General features: G+C 44.9%; 1 protein-coding gene across 1 annotated transcript in view; it reads right to left on the reverse strand.

Moving 5' to 3' along the window:
• Positions 1–2,684: 2,684 nt before the first annotated feature.
• The window catches only part of RHOBTB1 (Rho related BTB domain containing 1), a 62,436-nt gene continuing 43,185 nt past the window's right edge, over positions 2,685–21,935 (reverse strand). The window contains exons 8-11 of the mRNA XM_070752075.1: positions 14,288–14,438; positions 12,803–12,891; positions 11,797–11,902; positions 2,685–10,436 (exon numbers count right to left, since the gene is read on the reverse strand). Coding sequence (XP_070608176.1) covers positions 10,267–10,436; positions 11,797–11,902; positions 12,803–12,891; positions 14,288–14,438 — 516 coding nt within the window. The 3' untranslated portion in view covers positions 2,685–10,266. The remainder of the gene's footprint in view (positions 10,437–11,796; positions 11,903–12,802; positions 12,892–14,287; positions 14,439–21,935) is intronic.

Below are 21,935 nucleotides of genomic sequence, written 5' to 3' on the forward strand. Positions count from 1 at the left end.
GCAGAGGCCCTTGACCGGATTGCGCCTTTGCGACCTCTCCGTGGCGCTAGACCCCGTAGAGCTCCATGGTTCAACGAGGAGCTCCGGGAGTTGAAACGCCAGAAGAGACGTCTAGAGAAGCGATGGAGGAAGAGTAGGTCTGAATCTGATCGAACACTTGTAAGAGCTTTTATTAAGACTTACAAAGTGGCGCTCAAGGCAGCAAGATGCGCGTACCATGCCGCCTTGATTGCATCAGCGGAATCCCGCCCGGCCGCTCTGTTTAGGGTGACCCGCTCCCTTCTTAATCAGGGGGGAGTTGGGGAACCCTTGCAGAGTAGTGCCGAGGACTTTAACTCGTTTTTCGCTGATAAAGTCGCTCGGATTCGGGCCGACCTCGACTCCAATTGTATAGCAGAGTCGACTGACAACGAGTCAGTCGAGGTGACTGGGGCACGTACTTGTCCACCTGTCTGGGAAGAGTTTGATCTGGTGACACCTGATGAAGTGGACAAGGCCATTGGAGCTGTGAGTTCCGCCACCTGTTTACTGGATCCGTGTCCCTCCTGGTTGGTCTCGGCCAGCAGGGAGGTGACACGGAGCTGGGCCCAGGAGATTACCAACGCTTCCTTGGGGAGGGGAGTTTTTCCATCACTCTATAAAGAAGCGCTTGTGCGCCCCCTCCTCAAGAAGCCCTCCCTGGACCCAGCTGTGCTTAATAACTACCGTCCAGTCTCCAACCTTCCCTTTATGGGGAAGGTTGTTGAGAAGGTGGTGGCACTCCAGCTCCAGCGGTCCTTGGAAGAAGCCGATTATCTAGGTCCCCAGCAGTCGGGTTTCAGGCCCGGTTACAGCACGGAAACCGCTTTGGTCGCGTTGATGGATGATCTCTGGCGGGCCCGGGACAGGGGTTTATCCTCTGTCCTGGTGCTCCTTGACCTCTCAGCGGCTTTCGATACCATCGACCATGGTATCCTTCTGCGCCGGCTGGAGGGGTTGGGAGTGGGAGGCACTGTTCTTCAGTGGTTCTCCTCCTACCTCTCTGGCCGGTTGCAGTCGGTGTTAGTGGGGGGACAGAGGTCGACTCCTAGGTCTCTCCCTTGTGGGGTGCCTCAGGGGTCGGTCCTCTCCCCCCTGCTATTTAACATCTACATGAAACCGCTGGGTGAGATCATCCAAGGACATGGGGTGAGGTATCATCAATATGCTGATGATACCCAGCTTTACATCTCCACCCCATGCCCAGTCAACGAAGCGGTGGAAGTGATGTGCCGGTGCCTGGAGGCTGTTGGGGCCTGGATGGGTGTCAACAGACTCAAACTCAACCCGGATAAGACGGAGTGGCTGTGGGTTTTGCCTCCCAAGGACAACTCCATCTGTCCGTCCATTACCCTGGGGGGGGAATTATTGACCCCCTCAGAGAGGGTCCGCAACTTGGGCGTCCTCCTCGATCCACAGCTCACATTAGAACAACATCTCGCAGCTGTGGCGAGGGGGGCGTTTGCCCAGGTTCGCCTGGTGCACCAGTTGCGGCCCTATCTGGACCGGGACTCACTGCTCACAGTCACTCATGCCCTCATCACCTCGAGGTTCGACTACTGTAATGCTCTCTACATGGGGCTACCTTTGAAAAGTGTTCGGAAACTCCAGATCGTGCAGAATGCAGCTGCGAGAGCAGTCATGGGCTTACCCAGGTATGCCCATGTTTCACCATCACTCCGCAGTCTGCACTGGCTGCCGATCAGTTTCCGGTCACAATTCAAAGTGTTGGTTATGACCTTTAAAGCCCTTCATGGCACTGGACCAGAATATCTCCGAGACCGCCTCCTGCCGCACGAATCCCAGCGACCAATTAGGTCCCACAGAGTGGGCCTTCTCCGGGTCCCGTCAACTAAGCAATGTCGGTTGGCGGGCCCCAGGGGAAGAGCCTTCTCTGTGGCGGCACCGGCCCTCTGGAACCAACTCCCCCCGGAGATTAGAACTGCCCCTACTCTTCCTGCCTTCCGCAAACTTCTTAAAACCCACCTTTGCCGTCAGGCATGGGGGAATTGAAACATCCCCCCCCCCTGGGCACGTTGAATTTATATATGGTATGCTTGTGTGTGAGTCTGTTAGTTTGTGGGGTTTTTTTTTTTTTTAAATCTTTAAAATTTTAAATTGTTGATTACTTATGATTTGTCTTTTACATGTTGTGAGCCGCCCCGAGTCTTCGGAGAGGGGCGGCATACAAATCCAAGTAATAAATAAATAAATAAATAAATAAAGAACATTGTTTTGAATTTTCAAAGGTGTGTTTGTGTCTGAAATTTGTACCTGTGAATTTTGGGAGGAGTCTACCAGAGAGCCCGACAGAACACCCTATGTCAGCTCCAGTGCACATTTATGTGCTAGCCAGCTCATTTTCGGCCTTGGGGAAGATCGTTTTGCCCACCCAATGGGCAAATCGCTCAATGCGCAAACTGGAAGTTCAGAAGAAACGGACTTCCGTATTGCCTGTTGTGCTGTTTTGCCTGTTGTACTGCATGCTGGGACACGCATACAGGAGAACATAAGATGCATGTGCAGCGCACCATTAGCGGCGGTAATGGGAATCCATCGCTGCATGTGACCCAGCTGGGAAAACAGTTCGAGAAATATTCTGAAAAAGAAGCATGGATTTGGTTTGAACACATTCTTTCAAATGAGGAGAGGCCAACGATTAGGAAAAGGTTGTATAGCTAAACCATTTTATTGAGATGCTTTTTTTTCCCAAAATAGAAACACAAGAAAGTCTCCCACCAAGCTTAAAAGGCCACAGGCAGAATTAAACCAAATGAACCAGCCACTTGGTCCCAGGAGCTCTTAAGTAGTTCAACCCTGGTGATTGCAAACAGCCCCTAGTTCGTCGACTCCTTTCCCTGTGTCGAGAGTACCGTTGATCGTGCCAGGCACGGCAGCGATGTTTATACGACACACACGTTTTGCAATGAGCTGCCTCGATTTGGGACAGGTGAGGAGCTGAGCCCATAGCTCCCCTTGTCTAGAGGTGGTTGCTAAACTGGACTCCAGAAGGGTGTCATAAGCAGCCTTTGGCTCTCCTCCACATGAATAAATCTCCCTTTGCACCCATCGCTCTTGTTTAGAGGGTCAGCTTGCTCCGCCTTTTCTCTTGTGATCCTTGACCAAACATGACAGGTATATGCAAATACGCTTTGCCTTCCCAGCCCTTTGTAACAAACAGTACAATGAGGTTTTGGATGGATTAATGTATACAGTGGAGATATTTCTTGAGTCTCTCCTGGTGCTTGAAGCAGAGTTGGGGGTCTCCGCTTCTGGGTCCTGAGCAGTGGTGGGCTATGAGCCGGAACACTAAATTGCACTCGTAAGTTCTTGCGGGACCAGCGCGATTTTCATTTCATTTCATTTCATTTCATTTCATTGGATTTGTATGCCGCCCCTCTCCGTAGACTCGGGGCGGCTAACAACAGTGGTAAAAACAACATGCAACAATCCAATACTAAAGTAGCTAAAAACCCTTATTTTAAAACCAATCAGACATACAAACGTACCATACATAAATTGTAGAAGCCTAGGGGGAAAGTGTATCTCAATTCCCCCATGCCTGACGACAGAGGTGGGTCTTAAGAAGTTTACGAAAAGCAAGGGGGGTGGGGGCTATTCTAATCTCTGGGGGGAGTTGGTTCCAGAGGGCCGGGGCCGCCACAGAGAAGGCTCTTCCCCTGGGTCCCGCCAAACGACATTGTTTAGTTGATGGGACCCAGAGAAGGCCCACTCTGTGGGACCTAACTGGTCGCTGGGATTCGTGCGGCAGAAGGCGGTCCCGGAGGTAACCTGGCCCGGTGCCATGAAGGGCTTTATAGGTCATAACCAACACTTTGAATTGTGACCGGAAACTGATCGGCAACCAATGCGGAGGTAGCAAAATCGCAGGTAAAACCTCGCCAAAACACGGGCGCAATTTTGCTACCTCCACAGGTGCAGTGGGCAAAATTGCGCTGGTCCCACAAGAACTTACGAGCTGCGGTGACGGCGAGCACAATTTAGCGTTCCAGCTCATAACCCACCGCTGACCCTGACGGAGGAGAAGGTTTCCTAGGCTCACAAGTTGAGAAGTCTGCCCCCCTGATGGGGAATTGCCTAGGCATTTACCTGCTTTTACGAGTAAATATTATGGAGGAAAATGGAGCAGGCTTTGAAACAAGGACTTTATTTAGATCCCTCTAAGGCAGTGTTTTTCAACCAGTGTGCCACGAGACATGGTCAGGTGTGCCGCGAAGCTCAGAGAGAAAGAAAGCAAGAGAGAAAGAAAGCTAGAGAGAGAGAGAAAGAAAGCAAGAGAGAGAAAGAGAGAGAGAGAGAGAAAGAGACCAAGAGAGAAAGAAAGCAAGAGAGAAAGAGAACAAGAGAGAAAGAAAGCAAGAGAGAAAGAGAACAAGAGAAAGAGAGAGAGAGCAAGAGAGAGAAAGAAAGAGAGAAAGAGAACAAGAGAAAGAAAGAGAGAGAGAAAGAGAGAGAGAGCAAGAGAGAAATAAAGCAAGAGAGAGAGAGAGAAAGACAGAGGTAGGGAGGGAGAGAGAAAGAGGGCAAAAAAGAGAGGAAGGAAGAGAAAGAACGGGATGGAGAGAGAGAGAAAGGAAGAGGAAGGAAGGAAGGGAGAGAAAGAGGGAGGGAGAAAGAAATAGAGCGAAGGGCAGGAAGAGAGACAGAGAGAATTTTTTTGTCCAAACTTTTTTTAGCCCCCCCCCCCCCCCTCGCTCCATGTGCCCCAGGGTTTTGGAAATGTAAACAATGTGCCGCAGCTCAAAAAAGGTTGAAAATCACTGCTCTAAGGCAGTGTTTCCCCACCTTGGCAACTTGAAGATATCTGGACTTCAATTCCCAGAATTCCCCAGCCGGGAGTTGAAGTCCAAATATCTACAAGTTGCCAAGGTTGGGAAACACTGCTATATAGGACCCGGGTCAAACAAAACCATGTCAAATAGAGCAAATTGTAGTAAGAGAAATGTGTCGCTCAAATTTGGCCACAAAATTACCCCTGGTGCACAGGACAGATTTTCAATGAAGGGATTCGTATGACAAAGGGTTTGTAGAAGCAATGCCCCATAACAATTAAATGAAACACCAGACCAAAATCTCATGCGTGTGTCCCCATGAGATTTTGCTTCCTGAGCATGCGCAGAAGCAAAATCTTGCTGGGACACACCCGCGCCCGCAAGCATAGTTCCCTCTAAGCTGAGCAGTGAGCAATCGCTCACTTAAAAATCATCATCAACTCAGAGTTTTTCAAACCTGCCCAGAAGCCGAGAGGGAAAGAGTGAGAGGGAAGGAGAGAGAGAGGAAGAGAGAGAAACAGATAGAAAAAAGAAAGGAAGGCAAAGAGAAAGAAAAAGAATGGGAGTAAGGAAGAGAGAAAGAAAATTGAAATCTAGTTTGAAACTAGCTGAACTATTTAAGTGGCATTTTGATATTGATAGAGTTGCCCTATTATGAGCTCACTGTTATAGACACACAGTACAGTATTTTATTTTGAAATTCTCTGAGGCAAAACAGGGTGGTTTTTTTGTTTGTTTGTTTGTTTGTTTGTTTGTTTAATATTTCTGTGCCGCCCAGTCCCGAAGGGACTGCCGCTCAGACACTATACTTTTCCGCCCACCCCCAAAAAATATTAGAGGGAACACTGCCCGCAAGACACCCGAAGCTGCGCATGTAGCTCAACTTTTGCTACCAATGCGGCGACTTTTAGTGTTCCGGTAGCAACTCACTACTGGTCTGGTTAGGAGGTGAGCAGCCCAGGTTTACCTCTGCCTGAAGGGGAGATAGGTAGCCTTCGATTTATGAACCATAATTGAGCCTGACAATTACAGTTCTAAATGACAGTCGTAAGGCGGATGGCCATGAGACTGGGCCAGTTTTTCTTTTCTTTTCATTTTGCAGTGATTGTTAAGTGAATGCCGCAGTTGCAAAGTTGAACCTCAAGTGAACACCGCCAGTTGCTAAGCCAGCCCCGTGGTCATTAAGCAATCTCATTTCACTGGAAGCAAACCCTGGCTTCTGGCAAACATCGTAAATTGTGGCCCTCTGCCAGCAGTTGTATATGTGACTTGTTTGCTGAGCGTCCCCAAAGTCACCTGATTGCAGGGGAGGCAGGATGGGGGGATTTTTGGGACTTTGGAACAGGGTCTAAGTCAGAGAGGGCTTCAAACGTGGCAACTTTAAGACATGTGGACTCCAACTCCCAGAATTCTCCAGCCAGCTACGCTATTGAAAGGCAGGTGGATGGCAATTGCTATTGTAGAATAATAGAAACATAGAAACATAGAAGACTGACGGCAGAAAAAGACCTCATGGTCCATCTAGTCTGCCCTTATAATATTTTCTGTATTTTATCTCACAATGGATATATGTTTATCCCAGGCATGTTTCAATTCGGTTACTGTGGATTTACCAACCACGTCTGCTGGAAGTTTGTTCCAAGGATCTACTACTCAATTCAATTTAATTTCAATTTGTAGGCCGCCCCTCTCCGAAGACTCGGGGCGGCTCACAACGATAAAAACAATATTATAATGGCACAAATCTAATATTGAAAATAACTAAAAACCCTATCATAATTAAAAACCAACAGCACATACGTACCAAACATAAATTATAATGAGCCTGGGGGAAAGATGTCTCAAATCCCCCATGCCTGGCGGTATAGGTGGGTCTTAAGTAGTTTACGGAAGACATGGAAGGTGGGAGCAATTCTAATCTCCGGGGGGAGTTGATTCCAGAGGGCCGGGGCCACCACAGAGAAGGCTCTTCCCCTGGGGCCCACCAGACGACATTGTTTAGTTGACGGGACCCGGAGAAGGCCAACTCTGTGGGACCTTATCGGCCGCTGGGATTCGTGCGGAAGCAGGCGGTTCCAGAGGTACTCTGGTCCAATGCCATGTAGGGCTTTAAAGGTCATGACCAACACTTTGAATTGTGACTGGAAACTGATCGGCAGCCAATGCAGACTGCGGAGTGTTGTAGATACGTGGGCGAATCTGGGAATAAAAATGGAAGAAGTTGTTCCATTTAAGGAGCCCTTCACATGGAAATATGTATAATGGACCAAAGAATATTATGCAGAAGTTTCTCCAAAAAAAAGACCCAGGCAGTTCTGAAGAAACCACCCAAATTAGCAAAGAGTGTTACTGCAGTTGGATTTGAAAAAGAAAAGGATATTTTCCTTAATTTCACTCCTGAACTAGATAAAAAACGAGAGAATTACACATGGCAGTTGTCTCCTGCTCTAACAGGCCAAACGTTCGATATACATATTTGTTGTGGTTAGCTCTGGCCCAGCTCCTGCCCCAAGGACTGTGGATGTGGGGGAGCCATCCACATGCTGCAGGCCTGTTTTGCCCCCGGTGGAATCTGCTGATGAAGGCTCCTCTGACCAAGAAGACATGAGTGACAGGGAGGAGGAGAGTGGGGCAGACAGCTCAGAAGGAGATCAATTATCTAACTCCTCCTTGGATTCAGAACAAGAGTTAATGATACAGCCAAGCATGCGGAGAGCGATGCATAGGCAACAACAACTGAGAGATTATTATCGAAGAAAATGAGGCCACCTGTGGTTGGGTGGGGCTGTGGTCATTAGTGAGGCTGCTATAAAGAGCAGCCTGTGGGTTTGGCCATTGTGGAGGATTATCTGATCATTGTGTTTCATGACTGCTTTACTTACTTTGACATTTGTGTGCTGATTTCCCCCCGCTTTGAACCTAAACCAGAGCAAAGTGTGTTTCACTTTGTGAAAGAAGGACTGTGAATTGCCCCACAGCTGCAAGCTAAGTATCACAGAACTGATAAGGGACTTGGACAAATTACCAGTTTGTTTGGAGATGAGTGCTCTTTGCTATACCAAAAAGAGGGTTTAGTTTAAGTGAATTTTCATTATAAAGATCATTGTTTTGAATTTCCAAACATGTGTGTGTCTGAAATTTGTACCTGTGAATTTTTGGGAGGAGTCTACCAGAGAGCCCGACAGAACACATATTGTCTAGCTGAAAAAAATTATACACTTTGTGTTCTTTGGATCATTTACAATTACAATCCTAATTCTGGGAATTGAAATCCACACGTCTTAAAGTTGCCAAGTTTGGGGACCACTGCTCTAAGTGCCTTTTTTGGGGGGGGGCTCCATCGTAACTTTGAATTGTCAATAAGCAGCTGGTTGTAGGTCAAGGACTAGCCAAAACAACTTCAGGTCTTCCAACCTAGCTCCCACCATTCTGTCCCAGGAGGTAGCACATTTGTCCCTAAAGGTATTTTTAAAAGCAGTACTAATATAAGTTTGCCTTGAAATGCTGTAAATCTGATGTCTACCCATATGGCTTTAGCAAAAGATATTTACCAGATTGTCAAGGATTTAAGGGAAAAGATTTCTCAGCATTTTTAGAAGCTAAACAAGATACTCAGACAGCTCAGTTAAAGAAGTTGTCGTTTCACAAATGGGATTCTTCAGGCCAGGGTGACACTATTGAAATGCAGGTGGATGGTCGTTGTCTCATTCGTAGAATAATAAAAATAGAAGAAGCCGTTTCATTTAAGCAGCCCTTCACATGGAAGTAGGTTAAATGAACCCAAGAATATTATGCAGAAATTTCTCCAAAGAAAAGACCCAGATAATTCTGAAGAAACCACCCGAAATTAGCAAAAAGTATAGTGATACCTTGTCTTACAAAATTAATTGGTTCTGGGATGAGGTTCTTAAGGTGAAAAGTTTGTAAGACGAAACAATGTTTCCCATAAGAATCAATGGAAAAGCGATTAATGCGTGCAAGCCCAAAATTCACCCCTTTTGCCAGCTGAAGAGCCTGTTTTTGCGCTGCTGGGATTCCCCTGAGGCTCCCCTCCATGGGAAAGCCCACCTCCAGACTTCTGTGTTTTTGCGATGCTGCAGAGGAATCCCAGCAGGGAAATCCCAGCAGCGCAAAAATGGGCGCTTCGCTGGCAACGGAAGTCCAGAGGTGGGGTTTCCCAGCGAGGGGAGCCTCAGTGATATCGCAGCATCGCAAAAACACAGAGGTCTGGAGGTGGGGTTTCCCATAGAGGGGAGCCTCAGAGGAATCCCAGCAGTGCAAAAACGGGTGCTTCGCTGGCAACAGAAGTCCGGAGGTGGGGCATCCCACCGGCAGTGGTGGGTTTGTAAGATGAAAATAGTTTGTAAGACGAGGCAAAAAAATCTTAAACCCCGGGTTTGTATCTCGAAAAGTTTGCATGACGAGGCGTTTGTAAGACGAGGTATCACTGTATTACCGCAGTTGGATTTGAAAGAGAAAAAGATATTTTCCTTAACTACACTCCTGAACTACATAAAAAAGGAGAGAATCACACACTGTAGTTGTCTCCTGCCAAACATTCTACATACATATTGATCACGTAGCTGAAAAAAATTATAACTTTTGTATTCTTTGGCTGATGGACAATTACAATCCTAATGACTTCTGTTGTTAGTGGATCTTGTTTTTTTCAGATAAACAAAACAAGGCTTTAATTGTTACAAATGCAGTTCTTGTGGGAAGGAAAAACATAATTCACTTAGCAAAATTGGACGTGTTGCTAGGTTAGCAATTTCAGGGAGATTGTAAAGCCATTGCTTTGTTTTCAGCACTATGGTGACCAAAGGGTGGTTGAAAAGCAACAGAGATTATTTAAAGGCTTGGGTAATTTTGCAATATCAGAGAGAGAGAGAGAGAGAGAGAAATGTCACAGACATATTATTTAAAGACCTTCCCCTACAGACCCCATACAGAAACACTCATTCACAAGTATAAAAATAGGCTCACTTCAGAGATCAAAACACTGATGCTAAATTTCTTTGTCGTTGAGTATAAAAGGGTGCATGTGCCAGTTTTTAGCTTATTATGGCAGAGTGAGGGTCTAAGAAAGACATTCACACACTCCTGAGGTGGGACTTGTGCTTCCAAACCTTTGGTGATCCCTGAATTCAGCTGGGATACAAGGGGTTGCATTCGGGTCTCTTTGGCCCAGTTTGCTAAGCCAGAGGCCTTCAAACTTGGCTACTTTAAGACTTACGGACTTCAACTCCCAGAATTCTCCCGGAAGAAGTCCACAAGTCTTAAAGTTGCCAAGTTTGGGGACCCATGTGTTAAGCCCTTGGTCTGGGGAGAGACCCGTTGAAATGAAAGGGAGAAAAGTCTTTGCAGGTCCCACAGAGTCCAGCTGTGTCCAGGAACAATGCTAGAAACTAACTTTTCCCCAGCCGAGCCAAGATGGGTTTGGCCTTCTCTCGGCTCAGGCAACTACAGTTGAGGAACTCCAGAAGCACCACTTCCTTTTCGAATGATGCTTATTGAGGGCCAGTTCTTCCTTCTCTCGCTCCTTCTTAACTCGCTGGAAATGGTCTTCCTCCTTCAAGTACCAGATGGGAGGCCAACGGTGCTTTTCAAAATATTCCTGATTATCTGGTGAACAAACGACACCCAGTAAGTTTAACAATATCTTGAATTAACAATGTCTTAGAAACCTGTCTCTTTTCTTTGAAGGACAAAAAGATAGGGAATGTGTTATCTACCAGGCAAAAGTCATGGAATGCAGAATCTGAAATCTTGGGCTGATTTCTGGGGTCTCTTTTCAAAACTCAACCAGGTTTCAAGTTGTTATGGGATGGGGTGGGGAGGAGAACATCTGGGATTTCGTATTTCGTGGTGGAGGACATTGCTCTCCATGTCTACTTTAAGGATACAGTAGTACCTCTATTTACGAACTTAATTTGTTCAGTGACCAGGTTCTTAAGTGGAAAAGTTTGTAAGAAGAAGCAATTTTTCCCATAGGAAAGCAAATAATGTGTGGGGTTGGGGAAACCACAGGGAGGGTGGAGGCCCTGTTTCCTCCCAGGAGATTCCTAGAGAGGTCCCACAGAGGCTTCTCCCTGCCCTTTCTGGTCCTGTTTCCTCCCAGGAGATTCCTAGAGGCCCCACGGAGGCTTCTCCCTGCCCTTTCTGGCCCTTTTTCCTCCCAGGAGATTCCTAGAGAGGCCCCACAGAGGGTTCTCCCTGCCCTTTCTGGCCCTGTTTCCTCCCAGGAGATTCCTATAGAGGCCCCACAGAGGCTTATCCCTGCCTTTTCTAGTTAAAATTTTGGAGGCTCAGGTTTGTAAGTGGAAAATGGTTCTTGGGAAGAGGCAAAAAAATCTTGAACACCCGGCTCTTATCTAGAAAAGTTTGTAAGTAGAGGTGTTTGTAGGTAGAGGTACCATTGTATTTTCAAATAGAAATCCCAGAGTAAAATTTATTTATGAATGACACAAAATGCTAGACTGCCATAACTCAAAAGTTATGTTAAAATAAACAGTAAGCCATATATAAATATCTACGGGTGGACTTTAAATGCAGATATAAATACTGTTGGTATGTCTCGGTATAGCTAGGCTATGAGACTTTTGACATACACTGAGCAGAGAATTTTAACAGAGTGTGGTAAAGCCAAAGAAAAAAAGACACAGACTTAGTTATGCTTAATAAGTACTATTTACATACATACAAAATAGAAACAATCCATAACAAGCACTAAGCCATCCAATATAATAAGCACTAAGCAAATACACTCCCCACTCAAGGCAAAGCAAAAGCAAATGAGCGTTAAAGCATCATTGAGGGAAGGAGTACTGGCGCCCTCTTATGGCGAACCAGCCCAAATTATTTAAAGTGATAGTACAAGAGACTACAATAGGTAGTTTACAATGGCAAACCCTAACAACCATGTACCTTGTACTAACAAATACTATGAAAAGGCAATGAAAGAAAGCTTGCCAGAAACACTTACCAGGAGATTTCGTTTTAATTTCCTTTCGGAACTTCGAACAAACACTGTTATAGTTAGTGCAGATGTAATGCAAGCACCAAGCTGCCAGCTGTTTAGCATTGTGGAACTGGAAAAGAAGCATAGAAGGGAGTTAAGGCAAGAAAACATCCCGAGGGTTAGAACCATCTCTTGGGAAGCAGGCATTCAGGCTAGACATTTCACTGCAGCAGGGACTGGTTCTCAAGCCATCCGGAAAGCCCATTAGGTGGTTCTAAGGCAGAGGTCTCCAACCGTGGCAACTTTAAGACTTGTGGACTTCAACTAATAATAATTAATAATAATTTATTAGATTTGTATGCCATCCCTCTCTGAGGACTCGGAGCGGCTCACAACAATAAATACAATAAAATATAAATCCAATATAAACTACAGTGATACCTCGTCTTACGAACTCCTCGTCATACGAACTTTTCGAGATACAAACTCGGGGTTTAAGATTTTTTTTGCCTCTTCTTCCGAACTATTTTCACCTTATGAACCCAAGCCACCACTGCTGGGATGCCCCACCTCCGGACTTCCGTTGCCAGCGAAGCGCCCATTTTTGCGCTGCTGGGATTCCCCTGAGGCTCCCCTCCATGGGAAACCCCACCTCCGGGCTTCCATGCTTTTGCGACGCTGCAGGGGAATCCCAGCAGCACAAAAACAGGTGCTTCGCTGGCAATGGAAGTCCGGAGGTGGGGTTTCCCAGCGAGGGGAGCCTCAGTGAAATCGCAGCATCGCAAAAACACGGAAGTGGCCCATTTGCCATTGCTATCCCAAATGTAATGTAGAAGAAAAAGGAATCTCCTTTTCATCCACGGGGGGAAATACAGTGATTCTCCATCCACACAATTATTCGCCAAATAGCCCTCGATTGACCACTCATAAATCACTTTTTTTTTTAGTCCTGTTGTAAGCGAATGATTTTAAGTCGAGGGCATTTTTTTTTTTACAATGTTGAAAGGATTGTCAATAGAGTGACACCAACCTGGGCTATTTCCAAAACACACAACACTTCTCCATCTATGCATACACCGCTGTTGGCTGTCCTGGTGAGTGCCTGGACCGTATGATGCTCTGTTGAGAGAGAGAAGTGGAGATGAGTTGAACTTGTGAAATCACGCCCATATATGTCCTTCCCCTGCCCTACCCTTCCCCAGCCAGCCTTTGCCGTGTCTGCTGCTGCTGCTGCTGAGCCGCTCTTTCTCATCCAGCCCTTTCTCTTTGAGGTTAGGAGAGCGGAGGGATAACTACAGTGGTGCCTCTACCTAAGAATGCCTCTACTTATGAACTTTTCTAGATAAGAACCGGGTGTTCAAGATTTTTTTGCCTCTTCTTAAGAACCATTTTTTACTTACAAATCCAAGCCTCTGAAACTGTAACTGGAAAAGGCAGAGAGAAGCCTCTGTGGGGCCTCTCTGGGAATCTCCTGGGAGGAAACAAGGCCGGAAAAGGTGGGGAGAAGCCTCTGTGGGGCCTTCCTAGGAATCTCCTAGGAGGAAATAGGGCAGGGAAATGTGGGGAGAAGCCTCTGTGGGGCCTCTCTAGGAATCTCCTGGGAGGAAACAGGGCTGGAAAAGGCAGGGAGAAGCCTCTGTGGGACCTCTCTAGGAATCTCCTGGGAGGAAACGGGGCCAGAAAAGGCAGGGGGAAGCCTTCATGGGGCCACTTTAGAAATCTCCTGGGAGGAAACAGGGCCGGAAAAGGTGGAGAGAAGCCTCTGTGGGACCTCTGTAGGAATCTCCTAGGAGGAAATAGGGCAGGGAAATGTGGGGAGAAGCCTCTGTGGGGCCTCTCTAGGAATCTCCTGGGAGGAAACAGGGCCAGAAAAGGCGGGGGGAAGCCTTCATGGGGCCACTTTAGAAATCTCCTGGGAGGAAACAGGGCTTCCACCCTCCCCAATTGCACACATTATTTGCTTTTTCATTGATTCCTATGGGAAAAATTGCTTCTACTTACAAACTTTTCTACTTAAGAACCTGGTCACGGAACGAATTAAGTTCGTAAGCAGAGGTACCACTGTATTAGGATAGTTAATTCCAAGAACCCTAACACAACAACTAACAAAGTCAGGCTGGAGTAATATAAAATGGGTCTTGGGCTCCTTCTTCCTATAAGATTTGCTTAAATTCAATTGCTTCAGATGTTATTAGGCTCTCGAAGTAGAGACTTACAAATGGAAGCGTTCACATTCACACTCTTTCAATTAGGATTAATCAGGCTGCCTAAAGGGCATTTATGAACTGCAGCCTGTTATTTGCATTTGGTCTCTTAAGCAGGCAAGCTCGTTTCCAGGATGGGGGAGGAGGAGGGAGGACGGGGCCTCAATTAATTCAGCACTGAAGGATCAGATGGAAGGAATATGACCTGGTTTCCCTTGTTGGAAGTGTAGATTGCATTTCAGAAAACAAAAGCCGCCAAGTACTGATCCTTCCTGGATGTCTGGCAGAGGGGGGGTGGGGGTTAGGCTCACCTGCCAGCGCGGCCAAGTGGGGCAGGCAGAATCGGTTGGCCAGGGCAATTAATTCAAGGGGTTCCAAATCTTGGCTGCAGGACAGTTGCTTGGTGTACAGGTAATCCAGGACAGCTTGCATGGAAGTCTTGGTGATGTTGGGGAGAACAACCTGAAATGTTAGGAAAGGCATTTTTTTTACATGTTCAGAACGAGAAATAATCCAGTCCAGGAGAAAGAAGTTGGTGCTATGAATGGCTTGAAACCAGAAGAAATAACTAATAAACAAGTAAATGATATATGGATATAATTGATAACTATAAATAACACAATAAAAATGTAAACAATTGATATATGGATTAGATAAAGCAAAACGTCAAAACGTCGCTACAGAGCACTGCACACCAAGACAACTAGACACAAGAACAGTTTTTTTCTGAACGCCATCACTCTACTGAACAAATAATTCCCTCAACACTGTCAGACTTTCTACTAAATCTGCACTTCTATTCTATTAGTTTTTCTCATCATTCCTTTCACCCATTTCCTCCCATGTTGACTGTATGAATGTAACTTGTTGCTCATATCCTAAGATTTTTATTAATATTGCTTCTTCATTGCTTATTTGACCCCTATGACAATCATTAAGTGTTGTACCATATGATTCTTGACAAATGTATATTTTATTTTATGTACGCTGAGAGCATATGCACCAAAACAAATTCCTTGTGTGTCAAATCACAATTGGCCAATAAAAATTCTATTCTATTCTATTCTATTCTATTCTATTCTATTCTATTCTAATAAGGAGATATATAGAGTTTGCTTTTGGATTCACCGGGAATGCAAACAAAATGGAAATGACATACTATATAACCATTTTCCTTTCTTTTTCTATTTTCTTTTTCTTCTATTTTCTTTTCTCTCTCATTTATTTATTTATTTATTTATTTATTTATTTATCTATCTATCTATCTATCTATCTATCTATCTATCTATCTATCTATCTATCTATTTATTTATTAGATTTGTATGCCGGCCCTCTCTGTAGACTCTGTCCATCTTTCTTGTTTCTCTTTCTTTTCTTTTGCTAGGTTTTTCCTTTTTTTCTCTCTTCTCCCTACCCTTTCTTTTGTTTCTCTTAATTACATGTTTGTAATAGTCGTTTACTATTCTTTTTGAATAATAATAATAATAATAATAATAATAATAATAATAATAATAATTTATTGGATTTGTATGCTGCCCCTCTCCGTAGACTCGGGGCGGCTAACAACAATGATAAAAACAGCATGTGACAATCCAATAACAAAACAACTAAAAACCCTTATTATAAAACCTATTTATTTGTGAATAAAAAGTTATGTAAAAAAGAAGAAGTTGGTGCTATTTTTCACCTAGGCCCGAGACGGTGAACCTATGGCAGTGATGGCGAACCTATGGCATGGGTGCTACAAGTGGCACGCGGAGCCATATCTGCTGGCACACAATCCATTTATTTATTTATTAGATTTCTATGCAGCCCTTCTCGAGGTGACTCAGGGCGGTGTAAAACATTAAATATAACCGTATACAGTAGTACCTCTAGATACGAGTTTAATTCATTCTAGACCCGAGCTCGTAAGTCGATCAACTCGCATCTTGAATGAATGCCTTTAGACTTTGTTTTACGCGCCGAGATAACCGGAAGCAAGGAGATTCTTGTGCCACCTAGTGGAAGCTCGGCTTGTATCCCGAATTTGAGCTCGGGTGTCGAACAGAAATTTCGCTCGCGTCGTGGCTCGTAACTTGGAATACTCACATGTGGAGCAACTCGTATCTAGAGGTACTACTGTATAAGAAATCTAATAACTATAAAATATGAGAAATTGCCTAAAACATTTTAAAAGACCCCATGTACACTCGCATACATTCATCCAATCCAATCATATCTCGTATCAGCTGGAGACAGTCTCATCAGTCGTGCCCGCCGGCAAAGGTAGGTTTTTTAAAGCTTTACGAAATTGCTCTAGCCCAGCTCCAACATGCATGTGCCTGCTGGTCAGTTGATTTTCGGCTCACATTGCTTCTTCTTGCAAACCTTTCTACTTGAGAACCTAGTCACGGAGCGAATTAAGTTCGCAAGTGTTCTGCCGGTGGGTCCCAACCGCCCATAATTACAGGGTAATTAGTCCCAAAAGACACATACCACACGATAGAAGGAAAACCAAAAGTCTTTTAAAAAGCAGAAAAAAATCCCTTTTTAAATGTCAAAGGGATTTTCTGGTACACACAAGGCAATCCAATTTCTCACCCAGTAACTGGGAAATTGAGTCCAATTCCAAAAGTCCAGAAATTCCACACACAGTCTTGAACAAGGAAACAACAAACCACGATCTTGACGAACTATGAATCAGATAAACTTCCACGAGGCTAAACCAGCACGCTGCTCTTTTTATCTGTAGCACTAATTACAGCAGCCCCACCCAACCACAGGTGGCCTCACTTATCTCCTGTAATAATCCTTCAATTGCTCTCTCCTATGCATCACTCTACGCATGCGTGGGTCCGTCATAAGTTCTTGTTCAGAATCCAGGGATGATAAGGATGATTGATCTCCTCCTGGGCTGTCTGCCAAACTCCCCTCTTCCCTGCCACTCACGCTTCCTTCGTCAGAGGAGACTTCGTCGTGAGATTGTATCGGGAGCAAAACAGACCTTGGCATGTAGATGTTTCCCCCACCTCCACCTCCACATTTTATTTATTTATTAGATTTGTATGCCACCCCTCTCCGTAGACTTGGGGCGGCATTCCTTGTGGTAGGAGCTGGGCCAGAGCCAACCACAACAGTAAGTAGAGGCAGCACTGTATATTGTATCCACCTTCAGACCTAATTAAATCATTATTATTAAAAAGATCTCAGCTCAGACGCACTTAGGTCTATGGGAAGCTACAGAGAATTAATATCTACATTAAGATTGGAGACCACCAAAATACAAGCACCCCTGCCTGACCCAATGCTATAATGCTCCCTCGGGAGTCAAAGCTTTTCTTGTGGAATTTGTACATACACCCACTCACACATCCAAACATGTTTTTCAGCTTAAGGCTGAAACAGTTGTAGAAACAGTTCCCATTGTAAATTTGTGCCACAGCACACTTGCTACTTAAGTTGATTTACTAAGCCATAGCTCCAAGTCCTGATTCCCTGTGAATGAATATCACTTTCAGTGGAAAGTATCATCATAATAATAATTAATTTATTGGATTTGTATGCCGCCCCTCTCCGTAGACTCGGGGCGGCTAACAACAATGATAAAAACAACATGTGACAATCCAATAATAAAACAGCTAAAAACCCTTATTTATAAAAACCAAACATACACACAAACATACCATGCATAACTTGTAATGGCCTAGGGGGAAGGAGTACTGTATACATGGTATGTTTGTTTGTATGTATGTTTGGTTTTTATATATTAAGGGGTTTTAATTTGCTTTTGGTATTGGATTTTATTGTATACTGTTCATGATTGTTGTTAGCCGCCCCGAGTTTTCGGAGAGGGGCGGCATATAAATCCAATAAAACTTGAAACTTGAATATCTCAACTCCCCCATGCCTGGGGGTATAAGTGAGTCTTGAGTAGTTTACGAAAGGCAAGGAGGGTGGGGGCAATTCTAATCTCCGGGGGGAGTTGGTTCCAGAGGGCCGGGGCCCAGGGCCGCCACAGAAAAGACTCTTCCCCTGGGGCCCGCCAAATGACATTGTTTAGTTGACGGGACCCGGTGAAGGCCAACTCTGTGGGACCTTATCGGCCGCTGGGATTCGTGCGGTAGCAGGCGGTTCCGGAGGTAATCTGGTCCAATGCCATGTAGGGCTTTAAAGGTCATGACCAACACTTTGAATTGTGACTGGAAACTGATCGGCAGCCAATGCAAGCCAAGGAGTATTGAAGAAACATGGGCGAAACTTGGAAGCCCCACGATGGCTCCCGCGGCTGCGTTCTGCACGATCTGAAGTTTCCGAACACTTTTCAAAGGTAGCCCCAGGTAGAGAGCGTTGCAGTAATCACCACCAAGGGCAGCTTGTCCTGCTACCAAATCTACAATCATTAGAATGAAAAATCTACCATCCCACCTGGAGGAGCCTTATTGTTAGATTCGTGTATAAAAGAAGGGAAGAGCCACAGGAACAGTTCAGGACTATTATTGTCTATTAGTTAGAACTAATACCGGCTGCTGGAAGGCTGCAGGGAAGCCGCTTTTAAGGGCTTCCCTAAAGCCTGCTAGCCACTGACAATAGTTTATTTCTCCCACTGCTAGATTAGCCAAGCTTTTAGACTTACATAGTTCTTTTACAGCCCCCTCTAAGCAAATCAGCACATTGCCCCCAACAATCCAGGTCCTCATTTTACCCACCTTGGAAGGATGGAAGGCTGAGTCAAGCTTGAGCTGGTGGTAAGATTTGAACTGCTGAACTACAACCAGCAGATAGCTGGAGTAACCTGCAGTGCTGCACTCTAACCACTGTGCCACCCCACCACAAATAATCCTAGGCTGCATTAACAGAAGGATAGAATCAGGATCACATGAAGTTCTACTTCTACTTTACAAAGCCTTAGTAAGACTACACTTGGAATACTGCATCCAGTTCTGGCCACCACAATATTAAAAAGATGTTGAGAGACTCTGATAAGAATGGAGAGAAGAGCAACAAAGATGATTTGGGGTTGGAGGCTAAAACATATGAAAAACTGTTGCAGGAATTGGGTATGTCTAGTCCAGTGTTTCCCAACCTTGGCAACTTGAAGATATTTGGACTTCAACTCCCAGAAGTCCCCAGCCAGCATTCGCCCCGAGTCTTTAAGCAGCCGCGAGAGCCATCATGGGGGTTCCTAGATTAGCCCACGTTTCTGCAACACTCCGCGGCCTGCACTGGCTGCTGATTGGTTTACAGTCACAATTCAAAGTGTTGGTAATGACCTTTAAAGCCCTACATTGCATTGGGCCAGAATACATCCGGAACAGTCTTCTACCGCATGAATCCCAGCGGCCGATAAGGTCCCACAGAGTTGGCCTTCTCCGGGTCCCGTTGACCAAACAGTGTCATTTGACGGGCCCCAGGGGAAGAGCCTTCTCTGTGGAGGCCCCGGCCCTCTGGAATCAACTCCCCCCAGAGATTAAAACAGCCCCCACCCTCCTTGTCTTTCACAAATTACTCAAGACCCACCTTTGTCGCCAGGCATGGGGGAGTTAGGATATTCCTTCCCCTAGGCCATTACAAGTTATGTATGGTATGTTTGTGTGTATGTTTGGTTTTTATAATAAGGGTTTTTAGTTGTTTTATTAAATTGGATTGTTACATGTTGTTTTTTACCATTGTTGTTAGCCGCCCCGAGTCTGCGGAGAGGGGCGGCATACAAATCCAATAAATAAATAAGTTGCCAAGGTTGGGAAACACTGGTCTAGTCTAATGAAAAAAAAGGACTAGGGGCAGTGATGGACTCCTACGGGTACTACCGGTAGCAAAATTTTGATTTTTTTCCTTTTATTCTGTTCTGGGCTCTGGGTATGTTTTTCCTTTCACAATAAATGAGTTTGAATGTGTATAATTTTAGAAGAGCTGTGTGTGCTACCCCCTCCCTGAATATCCCTAGCACCCTTGTGCACAGGTACACATACACAGGGATCTGTGTCAAATGTCCCTGAAAGAAAGGGGATGAAGGGCACATAGGAACAGTGTACATGCAAAGTCAAGGGCTCTTCATTTTGGGGCTCTGCGTTAGCAATTTCCTGCCCTTAATATAAACACCACGGAGCTAAAAATAATTCAGAGATGCTCTCTGGGATGCTGATTATTTTTCAGGCCTTCTCAGTATTACCTTTCCTAGGACAACTGCTTCCAATAATTCTGCAATGTTCTTTTCACTTTCAAAGTCATGTGCTCCCGAGAATCGGTGCTTATGGCTGGGGAATAGAGGAGAGGAGAGTGAAGCTCCCTCAAAGCACATCAGTGTATCAGGTTTTCAAGATTTCCCATGCTTAACTGCCCATCTTCCCCCCTAAATTAAACCCAGAAAGACAGGTTAAAGTCCAACGAGGGGGAAGTATTGACAAAGGTCAATTCAGATCATCAAGAGTGGACTTGTGCTTCAATGTCCCATAGCTCATTGCTTCTGTTCTGTTGAGACAAATAGATATTCGCCTACGGAAGAACCACATGTCTTCATTGCAACACATGTTCCATGGCTGATTGTGGGGAAAGAGAGCAGGCTCAGATCTTGGATGAGAGGCTATCAGAAAGTCCCTGAGATATGTGTGCTTCGAGGTCAAACTCTTGTTCTCCAAGGTTTCTCTTCTGGTGGAGATTGTCTACTAGGACTCCAAGATCCCTCTCGCAGTCACTGCTATTGAGGTGGTTTCACTCAGTTTATAATAATTTAATAATACACCAGGGTGATTCGACACAAAAATATGTAACCCTTCCCTGGTGCAAAGCTGAAGGGATTGGATACTGTAGCCTAGAGGATAATTTTCTGCCTTACAAGGCAAAGGTTGCAGGTTCAAGTCCCAGTGGGCATGGCTAGCTGATGAGGCCAAAATAAGGCCAAAATAGATCTATCCTAGTCTCTCTTAATTTTCAAATTCAGCAAAAAAACCCCATGTGACACATACAGATAGAATTGTTGGCTATCAATAAAAAATTAACTGCCTCGGAAATGGCCCTGGGTTGGGCCGAGAGGCAAATAAGGAGCTGTGATGTTCCTTCGATACACCAGGGTGATTCGACACAAAAATATGTAACCCTTCCCTGGTGCAGAGCTGAAGGGATTGGATACTGTAGCCTAGAGGATAATTCTCTGCCTTACAAGGCAAAGGTTGCAGGTTCAAATCCCAGTGGATATGGCTAGCTGATGAGGCCAAAATAAGGCTGAAATAGATCTATTCTAGTCTCCCTTAATTTTCAAATTCAGCAAAAAAAACCCCATGTGACACATACAAATAGAATTGTCGGCTATCAATAAAATTAACTGCCTTGGAAATGGCCCTGGGTTGGGCCGAGAGGCAAATAAGGAGTTGTGATGTTCCTTCAATACACCAGGGTGATTTGACACAAAAATATGTAACCCTTCCCTGGTGCAGAGCTGAAGGGATTGGATACTGTAGCCTAGAGGATAATTCTCTGCTTTACAAGGTAAAGGTTGCAGGTTCAAGTCCCAGTGGGTATGGCTAGCTGATGAGGCCAAAATAAGGCCGAAATAGATCTATCCTAGTCTCCCTTAATTTTCAAATTCAGCAAAAAAGCATGTGACATATATATACATATATATATAATCGGATACAAATCTAATAAATTATTATTATTGATAATAATAATAATAATAATAATAATAATAATAATAATAATTTATTAGATTTGTATCCAAAGAGGGGCAGCATACAAATCTATATTTTTTGTTTTTCTTACTGAAGTGTAGGACTTTATTTTTCTCAGCATTGAATTTCATTTTATTAGATATGGCGCAAAATACAAGTCTGTGAAGATCCATCTGGATTTTGAGCCTGACCTTTGGGGTGTTAGTTATTCCTGCCAAGCTCAGTATCATCTGCAAATTTGGTTAGTTCCCCTTCTATTCCCTCATCAAGGTCATTTATGAAGATATTAAAGAGTACTGGGCCTCGGACGGAA

This window comes from Erythrolamprus reginae, chromosome 5 (genome assembly GCF_031021105.1).
Source record: "Erythrolamprus reginae isolate rEryReg1 chromosome 5, rEryReg1.hap1, whole genome shotgun sequence".
In the NCBI taxonomy this organism is placed as follows: domain Eukaryota; kingdom Metazoa; phylum Chordata; class Lepidosauria; order Squamata; family Dipsadidae; genus Erythrolamprus; species Erythrolamprus reginae.